Raw genomic sequence first — 15,475 nt, 5'->3', positions numbered from 1 at the left:
AATATAGCAGAAGAGACCCTTGGTAAATCATTCCAGCCCGTAATTTTTCTTCGTATAAATTACTTGTTTTACAACGATAAAAAAATTTATTTGAATGAACTTTCTATTACTGTACGTTTTTAAATGTAATAGCCTACCTCGTTCAAGAAATGTGTAAGAAACATAACCCTGTCACTAATTTCAATTCTCTCATAACAATGATTCTAATAATGATTCACCTAACTGTTACACTCCAAATAATCTTTGTCTCTCAATGCTAGAGTCGAGTTGAAGTTTTCTGGCGGCACATGCATTTTCGTGTAATTTAATTTAATTTCGTTTGGCTATTTCTAGCCGAGTGCAGCCCTTGTAAGGCAGACCCTCCGATGAGTGTGGGCGGCATCTGCTATGCGTAGGTAACTGCGTGTTATTGTGATGTATGATGGTATTATGTGTGAGTATGCATTTTCGTGTAAAACACAATAACATCTTTGGTTAGTAAATACTTATTGTAAGTGACAGTGTATCAGCTGATACCTTGTCCTCTAATTTAACAAAGAGAATATTATCTTCCTTCACAGAACAAAATAAATAGCTAGAGGCGGAAAACTCTCGATAGCGACCACTATCGTCATACATCGATAGTCAGTTGCCTATTATCGATAGTCAAGGATAGTTCTTTTTCCCTCATTGGCTTATTTTTCGCGCCAACAGAAATTTTACAGCTGTTTGCAGTTAACTGGTGAGGAGTTTGCTCTAATTCATAGATGTGCATTTAAGTATCTCTGCGTATCTGCGACTTCAGTGCCGGCAGAAAGACTATTTAGCATTTTGGAAGGTGGGATTCTCCATTCAACCTAACCTTAGTTGAGTTGATGCCAATACGGGACAAACAATGAGATTTATATGTTGTCAGAGATTGTATGTTGACGAGAGAAGATAAGACACATTTTAGGTCAAAGACTTCATGAAAGCAACTGAAAACTCTCCTACAATTTGTTGAGAACGCTGTGAAACATTTTTAAAAAGATATTACAATACCCGCAAAATGTCGGGCGACCGAAAAATGAACACTGCACTTGAACGAGAATTTCTCGGGCGGTCACGTTATGGGCAAGCGTGTGCAGCCCGAGAATGTCTCGGACGTGCCACCAAAGAGATTTATGAGTGATTCCGATTTGAATTTCAGAAATTACATAGCATGAAATAGTTGTGCTTTCTACTTCTTTTTTTTTATTGTGTTCAATAAATGTTCTATTTTCGGGCATAATTATACGATTCGTTCCACTTTCTGAAAACTATCACCGGGCGAGTTGGCCGTGCGTGTAGAGGCGCGCGGCTGTGAGCTTGCATCCGGGAGATAGTAGGTTCGAATCCCACTATCGGCAGCCCTGAAAATGGTTTTCCGTGGTTTCCCATTTTCACACCAGGCAAATGCTGGGGCTGTACCTTAATTAAGGCCACGGCCGCTTCCTTCCAACTCCTAGGCCTTTCCTATCCCATCATCGCCATAAGACCTATCTGTGTCGGTGCGACGTAAAGCAACTAGCAAAAAAAATAAAATGAAAACTATCGATTACTATCGATAGTAGAGCTCACAATATCGGAAAATATCGATGGCGATTACTATCGATAGTTTGCCGCCTCTATAGATAGCTCTCTCACATTTTATAACCTCAAACGATATAGTAATTGGGAAATGTACCAGGAAAGGTACCAACTCAAAGCTTTTTCTTAATCGGAACACATAGCTATCAAGAACATGGAAAATATCCTCTCTAATGAAAAATGCATCCTCGAATGTTTGAATGCACTATAATGAATTATTCACAACTACGAAATCATCACGAAGAGTACACTCGATATGAACGTGAGTGCATCTGATTTAATATGATTTACATCCAGGCACACAACACGAACGATACTGTTCTAATGTACGGTATCATGTTAGGTTTAAAATCGAATTTTAATTTTAAAAAATCAGTACACTAACGCCTCCTAATCAAACCAAACCAACAGAAATAAAGGTAAACTGTTGCTTTGCACATGCTTATGTTTACATTTGAGCAAACCGAAAGTGGCATTAAGGTCTGATATTGTAGATGGTCTTGCGCGGCGCCATTTTAGCTAATATCGATAGCCACATTAAGGTCTGATATACTGGAGATTGTCTTGCTATTGTCCTCATCGATTAACAATTCACACTGGAGTCTTCGAATTCTTCATGGATGGCAAGTAATATGCTAAGCCTTGGCTCGTCCACTGGAAGCGACTACGCGCGATTACGAGTTCAGGCGACTACTGTACGTACGTACTAGCGCGACTTATCCCAAAGCGAAGATTGTAACGGAACCGCGTCCACTGCAAGCGACCTCGAGCAGCCGATTTCACGCAATTATAGACGACAACAGGTGACAAGCGACAGATCGCCAGTACTCCACGGTTCCTGCAAGCATCCGGTTGTCTGTCGTCGTCGTCATATGCAACAATTCTACATTTATCATGAATATAGATAGTGAAAAGTTGACAAGTGCGGTTTGTGAAAGAACACCACTATGGACTATGAAAGATAAACGCTATCATTCTCGAGATACACAACCCAAACTATGGTCGAAGGTTGCAGAGGAAGTGGGTGTTGATAATGATTAGTACTCTTATTAAATTATTTATTTATTTATTTATTTATTTATTTATTTATTTATTTATTTATTTATTTATTTATTTATTTATTTATATGCCGAACTGAATAGCTCAGATGGTAAAACGCTGGCCTTCTGAGCCCAACTTGACAGGTTCGATCCTGGTTCAGTCCTGTGGTATTTCAAGGAGTTCAAATACGACAGCCTCGTGTTGGTAGATTTACTGGCACGTAAAAGAACTCTTGCAGGATGAAATTCCCCTACCTCGGCGTCTCCAGAAACCATAAAACAAATAACTTTATTATTATTTATAATATATTATTTTTATAATTTCAATACGATCTTTAATTCGATCTTTGATTCTTTAATAAATATAAATAAATAAAAATATAAAATATAAAATATAAAATATAAAATAAAAATAAAATAATAATAAATAATATCAACACTTTTTAATAACTATTCATATCACTTACCTTAGAGTCACAGTTAAACATTCCAGAGGTGTTATTGTCTCCCTGAAGTTTGACGTTTTGGCAACTTTTGGCTCTAATGCATTAAAAATATAGTGAAACGTTTCTGGATGCATCCGATAATAATCAAGGAACTTTTGGGGGGTCTTTGTCCAAATCATTGTGCAGATGATGGAATTCTCCTATTGGCTTCCTTTTAGCTAGTATTGAGTTTACCCAGCACCGATGTCTTCTTTCGCGATTTTTCCTCCGACGCCTCGTCAGGTAGTGACTCTCCAGAATGAAAACTAAATCCTCATCATCCATCTCACAGAATATTTAATACGTTTAATAACTCGACAACGTCTACTAGGGAAACACACGCAGATCTGTAACGGAGTACGGATGCCAACTGACAGCCGCGCGAAGTCGCCTGCAGTGGACGACCCTAGTCACGTGCAGTCGCATGAATCAAAGTCGCCTGCCTATAGTCGCCTCATCTCGTAATCGCGTGTAGTCGCTTCCAGTGGACGAGCAGCCTTAAGCTTGACTTGGATTAAACTAACATCAGCGGTACCTAGATCGAAGTCTACAAAGTGTTGAATGCAAGTAATACTAGACTTAAGTGTAGCTCTTTTCTTTGTTAAAACCCTTTTGTTTTCGTGATTCATAGTTATGGATTAAATTCAGTGTACAGTTATTCACAATGTAATTGACAATGTATGTGAGGGGTACACTATCAGTTTTACCACAAGGATTTCTTAATATTTTCAGAAATGCGTTGAAGATAAATTAATGTAAATTTGAGAGAGAAATTTCAAGTGCAGAAAGTTCAAAACTTCGGCGAGAGATAGCGCTAGTTTTACTTCATAGATTGTCTATGGCCATTTAGTTGTTTACGGAATTATAGAAAATCATAACAATGCCTTTCATTGCTAGCATATCTATTTAAAAATTCATTTTTAATCACACTTGCCGTTTGAATGAAATTATAACGTAACCGACAACAGATTTAATGGGCCATTCGAATACCTGGTGTCGTTCAGCGTTAGTTTTGGTATAATAGCAAGGTTCATCCGGGCTGCGAAGACCCGAGGACCATGAATAAACCCGATGTCAGTTTTGGAACTATCCTTCATTTATTCTTGCTAACTTATGAATAATAACCAGTCTAACCTAAAATGACGTAGTAACATGTTTCTAAACCTAAAAGCCTGTTTCTAAAATGTTATGGGTAGGGACAAAGCCTACTATATACTAGAAGGCCTGGACAGACACCCAATTTCTTGCATTAAAAGCGGGGTAGTAGTTTTTCTCTTTTCCAGCGCTAGGGTCGCGTTTATGTTCTGTTCTTTGGCGTGAATTCTATGATTACGTGTGTTACTGCAACATGTTTTATAAGAAGAAGTAACATATTAAACTTCATTTTATAAAGTAAGGCCTTATCTAACATGAAATATGAAGAGTTTTTTCGTTTTTTAATGTATTTGGTCTCACGATTTGCAATATATGGATGGTTGCTGAAATGCATTTAACATTTATTACGTGCTTCCAAATTACCGTCAAGGTGGTGGTGGTGATTATTGTTTTAAGAGGAAGCACAACTAGGTAACCATCCTCTATATGACACTAATCAGAGAGAAAAACTAGAAGGGATACGACACTTCGAAAAATGAAAGTATCGGCCAAAGGAAGACAAGAGGCACGAAGGGCGTCAAAATGAAAGACTCTCTAGCCCTCGGAAACCTAATAGCGTCGGGGTCGGAAAAGAAGTAGAGTTGACCAAGGAAGGTCGGATAGGGTAGATGAAAGTGAGGAGCCTGGAAAAAGTAAGCGGAAAAAATGCCAGGCCTCAGCTAAGGGCCCCGTGGTCGCCAACCACGCTCCGAAGTTCAGAGCCCCTGGGACCAATTACCGTCAAGTTTCTCTTTCCATTCTGTAGGTTAAGATGGTTTATTGTTGCGTGCCTAACTGCACATCTGACACAGCGAAGAAATATAGACAAATATAAATGTTCATCTTTTTCTTAAAGATCGAGGTTAATGGGAGAAATAGAGGCTTGCTATTTCTCGACAGGGCAGCAGAAAAGGATCTCTTCGGGCTCCTAGAGATATCTCCAGAATATGTAGATTGCACTTTGTCGAATCAGATTACGGTGTAAGTACTGTGAGGGGAATTCTGCTCCCCGACAAAGTGCCGACGCAAATTCGTCTTCTTCTTAAAAGTGTATTAATATTTACAACGCGGGCGTTAGGATATCTCGGAAAATGTAACCTTGTGCGAAAGCTGAAATTCCTTACCGCTCCAAAGTTTTAGAGACTTTTCGGTGCCGCGACTGTGATCAAGCACACATCACATACGTTATACTCACAAACATTTTCAGGCCTGTTCTTGATAATAATGCAAAGAAAGTGACTAATGACTGTGATTTATTAAACAAATTCAAGAGCAAGCCTCTGAGCAGAAAAGTGTTGAAATTATAGAAATAGGGAAAAATCGGGTGAGTACTTGTATTTAGGCCTGTTTCCCTATTCTTTATTCTTGTGTGATAAACAAGTGCAAAATGAAAGAAATCTATGAAATGCAGTGTGTTCTAAGTTGTTTTATATATTTATATCTGATTTACACTGGGCATAATGATAATAAAATATATTATTTCGTGTTATTGTATGAATCTTCATTATAAAGATATAGACAGAACACTAGAACAACAGAACATAAACACGATCCAAGCGACCATTGCCTGAACTACTTTGTTCGCCCAGAAATGTGTCGGCTTGTCCAGGCCTTCTATTATAGCGTAGGCAACAGTAGGGATGGGCTTGAGCACAGCTCGAGCTGATGACGTCACTGCTCGATTTAGGTCGAGCAGGAGTATGGCCCGCCATCTGTGAGTGATATCCTTGCACTAAATCAGTTGCATAGCAATCTTCTTTTGCCTTTGATGTCAAATACCCCCATGTTCGTGGTAATAAAATAAGTTTATATCGAAATGTATTGAATTATTAATACCTAATCCACTAGAATTACAAGAACATAATACCAGCTCTATGTGTCCAGTGATGCATTTTCGCAACATGCAATATCTACGGATTGTGAGATGTAATTTAAAAAATTCTGAAAGTTCAGTAAATCCTATCGGACTCAGTACTTCAGTTCTGTTCAAATTTTCTTATTATTATTACTATTCTCCTTCCTTTCCCTTTTCCTAATTAGCAAATACGGCAGCAAAATAATTATAAATTGAATGGATATAAATTAAATATCGAAGGTTCCGTCATGCCAATGGTGTATTGTATATAAACACGTCTTCATGCATTAGAAATAGTATCATAGCACTATAATAAAACTGAAAAATATGTTATTCAAATGATACATCCAATGATCAGAAGAATGAGAAATGGAAGTAGCGACCAAATAACGACAGGAAAACCACAGAAATATTATCACTATGCGCAGCTGTGAGCTCGCATCCAACAGATAGTGGGTTCGAACCCCACTGTCGGCAGCCTTGAAGATGGTTTTCCGTGGTTACCCATTTTCACACTAGGTAAATGCTGGGGCTGTACCTTAATTAAGGCCACGGCCGCTTTCTTCCGATTCCTAGGCCTTTCCTGTCCCATCGTCGCCATAAGACCTATCTGTGTCGGTGCGACGTAAAGCAAATAGCAAAAAAAAAAAGAAAGATAACAGAAATCTATTCTGGGCATATTTGGGTTTAATAAACTGATGCTTCCACTACGAATTGTGGTACGTCTGTACCTCTGTAGAATGATTGCTAATTACTCTACTACAGTGTAATGTCGGAATGTGAAGACTAAAGAGAATGAGTGAAGACGGAAATGTGGCTCGAGTCACAACACACACGTCCTGCTTAGAGCGCATACAACGCCTACGTCACGAGGGAATTCTGTGCTGCTCGATCTTGCTCGACCATGCTCGACACACCAGTTCGTGACGTCAGCACTCGAGCCTGCTCGAGCAGCCCCGTCGTGTGTGCTTCTACAATTGCAGGGGGATAACCTCGGTTACCCTCTTCAATTGAAGATCCTCTGCGTGGTGAGGGGGACTAGTAGCTCCTTTCTTGCGATGCCGAATGGAGCCCTACTGGGTAACCATTCGGTATACAAGGAGGAGGAAGCTAAACCACCACCCAACCCTAAGGTGTAACGCGACCCGTGCCGATGGGGTGCATGGCACATGGGAGATGTGTCTTGAACGGAGCCTTCGAGATACTTGGCGCCCTCTCGAAGTAAGTAGCCTTACCCGGGTATGCGCGGCTGTGTCTGGCAGACATTATATTTCCCTAGCTACTCGTAGGACCTACATGAGTATCATAGCCAACCAAGAACCGGAGAGCTCCTCTGGGGCCTCCGAGAGAAACACCAGTTCAACAATAACCGATGGGGACTCTTCGGAGATACCCTCGGATAGTACGACCTCGACAGTAAGAGAGCTCACTCTAGAGGTGGGCAATCTTCTGGTCCAGAAGAAGAAGAAGAAACAGCGTTCCGGCGCTGAGAAGAGGAGGTATAAGAAGGCTTTAAAGGCCCGGGAGCAGGCCAAAGATGGCTTAACTCCTGGAGCTGAGAGGCCTTCTACTGCCACGACAGCGACGACTGTGGGGTGATCCGATGGGCACAAGAGGCAGGACCCTGAAAAGGGTTCTGCTTCTAGGGCACAGAGGACTCCACCCACCAAGACGCCAGTGGGGAAACGACTTCTGTTGGGGGCAACCCCAGAAGAAGATCGGCAGGCCCACAAAAAACCCAAGTTGGAGTATGCCAGGATAGCTAAAGCTGGGAACAAGATGGCCATAGTGCCTGTAGGATATCCTGACCAACAGCTAACTGAGAAACAGGTGGAGTCTGTGGAGGAGGCTATCACCAATCTGATAGATGAGCTTCCGGAGCAGGGGCCCATTAAGCCTCAGTTCCTGGATTGCTACCTGTCGAGAGGTGCGGCCATCATTATCGCAGAGGACGACGAAACTATGGCATGGCTTTCTAGTCTTGTTACAGACATGCAACCGTGGGAAGGAGCCAGGCTCACAATTGTGGGCATCGATAAACTCCTTTCCTATAAGAGAGTCATGGTCTGGATACCAAGACAACCAAAGGACAACAACGTCCTTTTGGGAAGAATGGCACGCCAGATTCATGGCTTAAATCCCAACAGCTGGAGAGTCTACGACCGCAAGGAGGAGAAGAGAGGTGTCCGACTTAGGGTCAGCATGGACTCCAGAGATGTGGAAAAAGTGGTGGGGAAGATCTTCTGCGGGGTGCATGTTGCTACTTTCACCCTGGTGGAGGACAATCGTGACAAGCAGAGGACCAACCCCACCACAGACAATACTGAGACCAACAGGGGCGGAGAGCGTGAGCCTGGACAGGAGCTGGGGCCAACCAAGCCTCAGGATTCATCGCGGGAGACGGAGCTGCACGTTCCGGAGACCGCATAAGGTAAAGTATTGCATGAAAGTAAGGAATGATTACTTTCATACAAGCAAACATACAACATTGTATAGCGGCCTCTAGGGTACTTATAAAAAGTATACAGAAAGGCAGGTTTTCGGTCGCCCTGATACAAGAACCCTGGCTTAGACAGGGGCATATCATGGGACTAAAATGTGCAGGCTTCACTCTATTCAGTGGAGTGGCGGAGGAGAAGCCTAGGGCATGCATACTAGTTAAGGATCATAACGGTTGGGCTATACCGGGCTTCATTACTAGAGACGTTGTAGCAGTTCTAGTGAGATATGAAGAGAGCGGACAGCCAAGAGACCTGGTTGTCTGTTCGGCATATTTCCCAGGGGACTCTGAATCTCCACCCCCGCTGGAGGAGTTCAAGAGACTGGTGATGTACTGTAGAAAACAAGGACTTAACCTCATAGTAGGTTGTGATGCCAATACTCATCATAGCATTTGGGGAAGTAAATACACAAACCGAAGAGGAGAGCACTTCATATAATATCTATGTACAACTGATCTTGAGATCATGAACATGGGTGATACCCCTACCTTCATCAATAATAGGAGTGAGGGGATCATAGATCTTACCCTGGGTTCCATGAGAATCATACAGGAATTTAAAGACTGGAAAGTTTCGTTGGAGCCTTCCTTGTCAGATCATAGACACATTGTGTTTCATATAGAGGGCTCCTTCGAGATTCCATCTTACAGAAACCCTAGACGAACCAATTGTACGTCTTTTAGGGAGGACGTGATAAGGGGACTGGAAGGAGGAGTCTCAAATATAATTAAGAACAAAGAGGAGCTGGAGTTCAGTGTGAGCTTTCTCACACAGACACTAGTTACCTCTTATGAATTAAACTGTCCAGTCGTTAAGGCAAAAAGAGTAACAAGAAGCTTCAAGTGGAACAGTTGTCTTAACTCCTGAGGAGAAACACACGAAGGCTCTGGAATAAATACAGGGAACTTCAGGATGAAGAAAATCTAGATTCTTATAAAGAATCACAAGGAAAGTACAAGTCAGAAGCCAAAAAGGCTTCTAAGAAATCTTGGAGACAGTTTTGTGACTCCATGGAGAGTCAACATGAAGCGGCAAGGCTTCATAGAATTCTAACCTTGGATGGAAGGGCAAGGCTGGGTTCATTGCAGTCACCTTCGGGTGGATATACGTCCACAGAGGGGGAGACCCTGAGCTTATTGCTTGATACCCACTTTCCAGGTTCAGTAGTCACAAGTAGTGAAGTAGAATCGAGCGGATCCTTCAGACCCGCTAGAAGTGGCTGGAAGGAAGCCGCAGAGATTGTTACCCTAAGAAGGGTGAAGTGAGCATTAGAATCGTTTGCCCCTTATAAAAGCCCAGGAATGGATGGGATCTTCCCAGCACTTCTCCAGGAAGCGGGCGTGGTCCTTATACCATACCTGGTCAGAATGTTTAGAGCCTGTCTCACTATGGGGTACGTGTACTCCTTGTGGCGTCAGGCGAAGGTAGTGTATATACCTAAACCTGGAAGGGCTTCATATACTAGACCTAAGGATTATAGACCCATTAGTCTAACGTCTTTTCTTCTTAAGACTTTGGAAAGACTGGTGGATAGACATATCAGGGAGAAAGTATTAAGAGACTTTCCCCTGCATCCTCATCAACATGCATACCAACCAGGGAAGTTGGTTGAGACGGCACTACACCAGCTAGTTTCTAGGCTGGAGGTTGCCTTGGATCAGCAACAATTTGCTATGGTGATTTCCTAGACATAGAAGGGGTCTTTAACTACACATCTTTGGGCTCCATAAAACTTAGTCTAGAGAGAAGAGGAGTGAGCAGGATGCTCATAAAATGGATTATTGCCTCACTGCAGGGCCGTCAAGTTCTGTTTACCCTCAACGCAATAATTTTGAGAGCTAATATAGACGGGGGGTGTCCACAGGGAGGAGTATTATCACCAACATTATGGTGTCTGGTAGTGGATGAACTACTTACCAGGTTAAATGTTGGAGGAATTTACGCCCAAGGCTATGCAGATGACATTAGCCTGATGGCGGCGGGAAATTTCCCCAGTACGGTTTCAGAGCTCGTACAGAGCTCCCTACGTAGGGTGGAAAGATGGTGCCACGACACGGACTTGTCGGTTAATCCCGACAAGACGGAGCTCGTGGTATTTACCAGGAGGAGGAGGCTAGACGGACTGTCAGAGCCTTTCCTATTTGGGAAAAATTAGTTAAGACAACCTCAGTTAAGTACCTAGGGGTAATCCTTGAGGCAAGACTGAGTTGGAAGAAACATATAGACCATAAGGCTCGCAAGATTATGTTGGCCTGTCGCAGGGCCGTCGGCAAGACTTGGGCCTGGGACCTAAGGTGGTCCAGTGGTCTATATTCCTATTGTACGGCGCACGATCACCTGTGCATCTTTAGTCTAGTGGCCAGGTTCGGAGAGTAAAACTGTGACCACCAAGTTAAACAGTGTCCAAAGACTTGCGTGTCTAGGAATAACAGGGGCACTGGATACTACACCATTATGTGCAATGGAGGCCATCCTACGACTTCCCCCCTTACATTTATATGTTAAGGAAATAGCGGGAATGAGTACTTACCGCCTCTGGTCACTCGGAGGATGGTCCTTCAAGAAACAGAATAGAGGACATGCCTCTATTCTTACAACAATGATGATCGGGGACCTGATGAAGCCTAGTTTTAATGTGAATTATAAGTTCACAGTGGTGACACCCACAAGGGAGGAGAGGGCCGCGGATGCTGGGGCCCGTCTTGGGGCTGGGTGCTCTACATGGTACACAGATGGCTCGCGGACAGAGACGGGCACAGGCGCTGGGGTCTGGGGGGCCTAAGACAAGGCTCTCCCTTCCCATGGGTAAATATGCTACTATTTTCCAGGCCGAAGTATATGCAATACTGGCCTGTGCTGTATATATATGGAACATGCCTGGACATAGAAGATACATCACCATTTGCAGTGATAGCCAGGCAGCGTTAAAAGCACTATACGCAGTTAGAACAACATCAAAAATGGTATGGGAATGCCAAAGGATATTAGATCAACTATGTGAACTTAACTCAGTTACCCTATTATGGGTACCTGGGCACACAGGTATCAGTGGAAATGAAGCTGACAAACTAGCGAAACAAGGCTCAAAAGGTCCTTTCATAGGACCAGAGCCCTTCCTGGAAGTGTTACTCTGAAGCGTGAAACTGGTAATATCCCAGTGGACAAACCAGTCTCAGACATTTGGAAGAGATTAACCATGGCAAGGCAGGCACGTGAACTTATCAAAGGGCCTAGCCAAAGTTATAAAAAGGTCCTGATAAATTTGAATAGGACCAGAATGCGAATGGTAGTTGGACAGTTGACAGGCCACAATACCTTGCAGAGACACCTACACATCATGAAAATCAGTCAGGATCCGATGTGTAGAAGATGCGGTAGGGAGGAAGAGACCTCCGCGCATGTGTTGTGTCAGTGCGAGGCTCTGGCAAGCACTAGACATCGATATCTTGGCTCACATTTCGTGAGCCTGAAAGACATCAGGAATGCTAACATCCGGACACTGGTATCCTTTATAGGAGCACTAGGGCTGGACTAGGCACAAAGGGTCTTCACAGATCTACGTGTGGAGCCCTGCGTTGTCAGGGCTCACCCATTCTTTATCTATCTATCTACCTATCTATCTATCTATCTGCTCGAGCAGGCGATCGAGCGGCCCATCCCTAGTTATGGGTTTCTTTCTTTAATTATTCATTCTAAGACTTATATTTCATTTCCAAATATAGCATTTCCCCTTATTTTTCCTCTTTAAAGTTCATCCATTTCTTGATGGAAGCAGTACTTCTCTATCTGTCATTTGGGCACAGGCCAGAACAAAATGTTAGCTTCTGCAGAATCCTTGTCTCATCCATGGCTGAGAGAATATGGAGGCTGCTGGAGTAAGTGTAGTGCTGAATAATGATATTTAGAGCACGACCAGTGCGTCTGATTTTTATGAAAGGTGTTGCTCATAGATTTAGTTGTGCTGCAATAGCATTTTATGGTCCAGTGAGGAGAGCGATGGAAAACTACCTCACTCCTCATCTTGCTTAGAATGTCACATGTTGTCGCTGTCATAGGTTGTTAGGGTTTCCCCGTAACTGCATAACCTTTCGTGGTACCACTGAGGATCCAACCAGCCTTTGGGCTAATGACCTAACAGACAGCCACCCTTATGTGCCAACCTAAATTTTTTCGTTTTCCTAGAGGCATCATTCTACGGTTTACCGTTATTTGCGGGTATAAAATTCTATACTGTCAGAACTCTAAATACCAACATTGAGAATTTAATTGCTAAAAATCAGAAGGAATCACTATTAAATTAAAATTTCAAGGTCAGAGACTCATTCTCTGCCATCGTGGCAGAGAAGAGACGTGCTGGATGAGTAGTGAATGCCCTCTATAATTAAAATGCTAATTGACTGTGCCCTCGCCCTCATACACATGGAGCGAACTGTTGTCGTCTAATTCCCCTTGCCCCGCAATGTTCAATATAATAACCAGTATAAAATAAACGTCTAGAATCAAAACAGATTAGTCCTCTTCAAACACGCGAGGCAGTTTGTTAAGGAAACTGTACCTTTACTTCAGATGATGTCAAGACGGAAGGAGAGGAGTGTGATGAAAATAACACGTTCCAATGTCAACCATTCTGGGTTCGCTGCATTCTTAAGTATATTAAATCTGTAGCCCAGTGGCAAAAATAGAACATACGCGCCAAACAATTAACTTTGCAGGAGAGCGAGAAAACAATATTTCGCTGACATTTCCAGCAATATCTCTGAAAGGATTCGTTGGAATTTAAAAAAAAACTTTCAGTGACATGTTTTACGATGTGGTTCAGCTATTTTTATCAGTGTGGTTTTTAAAATGTCAAAATATTGAGAAAAGGGACTTAAGACCTTTTGGCTCTAAGGGAATTTCCATTTATGTTGCATTTTTATCCGAGTCATATGAACATAATTCATGGAATGGTACCCCCAACACACATATTTTATTAATACACTTGCGAAATATTTAAAAGTAACTAAAACATAAGTGAATGTAATTAACAATAAAATAGTCAAAATTATAAATAAGCGTACAGTTATTACAGATATACATCTGGATGGTCTCGATGCATTCTTAAGTATATTAAATCTGCAGCCCAGTGGCTAAAATAGAACATAAGTTCGAAATGGGAACATTCCAATAATTTCTAAAACAAATCCATTACCGTAAAGGAAAAGTAATGGATTGGAACTAATCTTCAGTTTTGTGGATATATATTCCTCAACTGTACTTTCTTCTGCATTCTGACTGTCCACGTCAGCCGACAGAGTCAACCCTACCATTAGTTCCCCTCTACTTTTAAATTTACTGTTGCCGATTTTGCTAATTTCAAATTCAGTCTGGAAAAATCTCTTCTAGTCTTGAGTCTACACTAGAAAATAATAACAGGGTAACAATGGAATAAGGTTTATTTGTCGAGGGCAGTAATTCACTATTTCATCAATACTGTGTTCAGAGCACAATGTTATCTGGCAATGGAATCAATTGCACTAAACTGTTCCATACTGAGAGCCAAAGGGAAGTAACTCACAGCATTGTGGAGTTACGGGTTTCCTTTTACACACATCTTAGGACCAAAGAGAATCAAGTGGCATTCACTGCCATTTGGCTGCATGGAGAGGTGGAGTTACTTCCCTTTGACGTAAGAAACTTCGTTACTAAAGATCTGTTCACTGCGTCTAATAGACCATGGTAAGATGTAACAGAATAAACAATAAACAAAAAATTGGAGTTACGTTTCATTGACCCTGGGCTACATAAATATACAAAATATATCTCATAATTTCACATACTCACGCTTGGCCACTGGTCATGTCATACCGACGCTTCATGACGTGCCACACCTCCCAGCAAATGGAGCTGTAGGCCAACACCATTATACTCGTAGGAATAACTAGTATTAGGAATAGCATGTAGAGCTCGTGAGTCCTCCATAGTGACTGGTTCTCCCAGTCCGCAACACACCAGTAAGCCTTAATGCACACTCCCACCTCCATATGGACCTGCAACAAGCACCCGGTCCATTTCACTCTCGGAGAACCCACAGCGATCATCATCTGTTTTTCCACAATGACTGGTTGGTTCTTTGGTTTGAAGCACGCCAGTGAGCACTTCTACACAATCCCAACTCATATAAATTTATAACATTGCCCAATCTCTCTGACTATCGGAGAACACACAATCAATGAATCAAGATCAATCAAGCACTACTGATCTGCATTTAGGGCATTCGCCCAGGTGGCAGATTCCCTATCTGTTCTTTTCGTAGCCTTTCATAAAATGATTGCAAAGAAATTGAAAATTTATTTAATATCTCCCTAGGTAAGTTATTCCAATCCCTAACTCCCCTTCCTACAAACGAATATTTGCCTCAATTTGTCCTCTTGAATTCCAACTTAATCTTTATATTGTGATCTTTCCAAAATTTAAAAACAACACTCAAATTTATTTGTCTACTACTGTCATTTCATGGCATCTCTCCACTAACAGCTCGGAACATACCACTTAGTCGAGCAGCTCACCTTCTTTCTCCCAAGTCTTCCCAGCCTAAACTTTGCAACATTTTTGTAACGCTACTCTCTTGTCGGAAATCACACAGAACAAATCGAGCTCCTTTTCATTGGATTTTTTCCAGTTCTTAAATCAAGTAATCCTGGTGAGAATCCCATACACTGGAACCATACTCTATTTGGGGTCTTACCAGAGACTTGCATGGCCTCTCCTTTACATCCTCACTACAACCCCTAAATACTCTCATAACCATGTGCAGAGATCTGTGCCCTTTATTTACAATCCCATTTAGGTGACTACCACAATGAAGATCTTTCCTTATATTAACACCTAGGT

The 15,475-nt window shown here is 42.0% G+C and overlaps 1 protein-coding gene across 2 annotated transcripts in view; it reads right to left on the bottom strand.

Moving 5' to 3' along the window:
* Positions 1-15,475, bottom strand: part of LOC136875696 (QRFP-like peptide receptor) — a 146,513-nt gene that overhangs the window by 49,105 nt on the left and 81,933 nt on the right. For both annotated transcript variants that reach the window (XM_067149254.2, XM_067149255.2), the window contains one exon: positions 14,426-14,631. In XM_067149254.2, the coding sequence (XP_067005355.2) occupies positions 14,426-14,631 (206 nt within the window). The remainder of the gene's footprint in view (positions 1-14,425; positions 14,632-15,475) is intronic.

This window comes from Anabrus simplex, chromosome 6, assembly GCF_040414725.1.
Source record: "Anabrus simplex isolate iqAnaSimp1 chromosome 6, ASM4041472v1, whole genome shotgun sequence".
Classification (NCBI taxonomy): Eukaryota; Metazoa; Arthropoda; class Insecta; order Orthoptera; family Tettigoniidae; genus Anabrus; species Anabrus simplex.
This window is presented reverse-complemented; position numbering and strand designations above follow the sequence as displayed.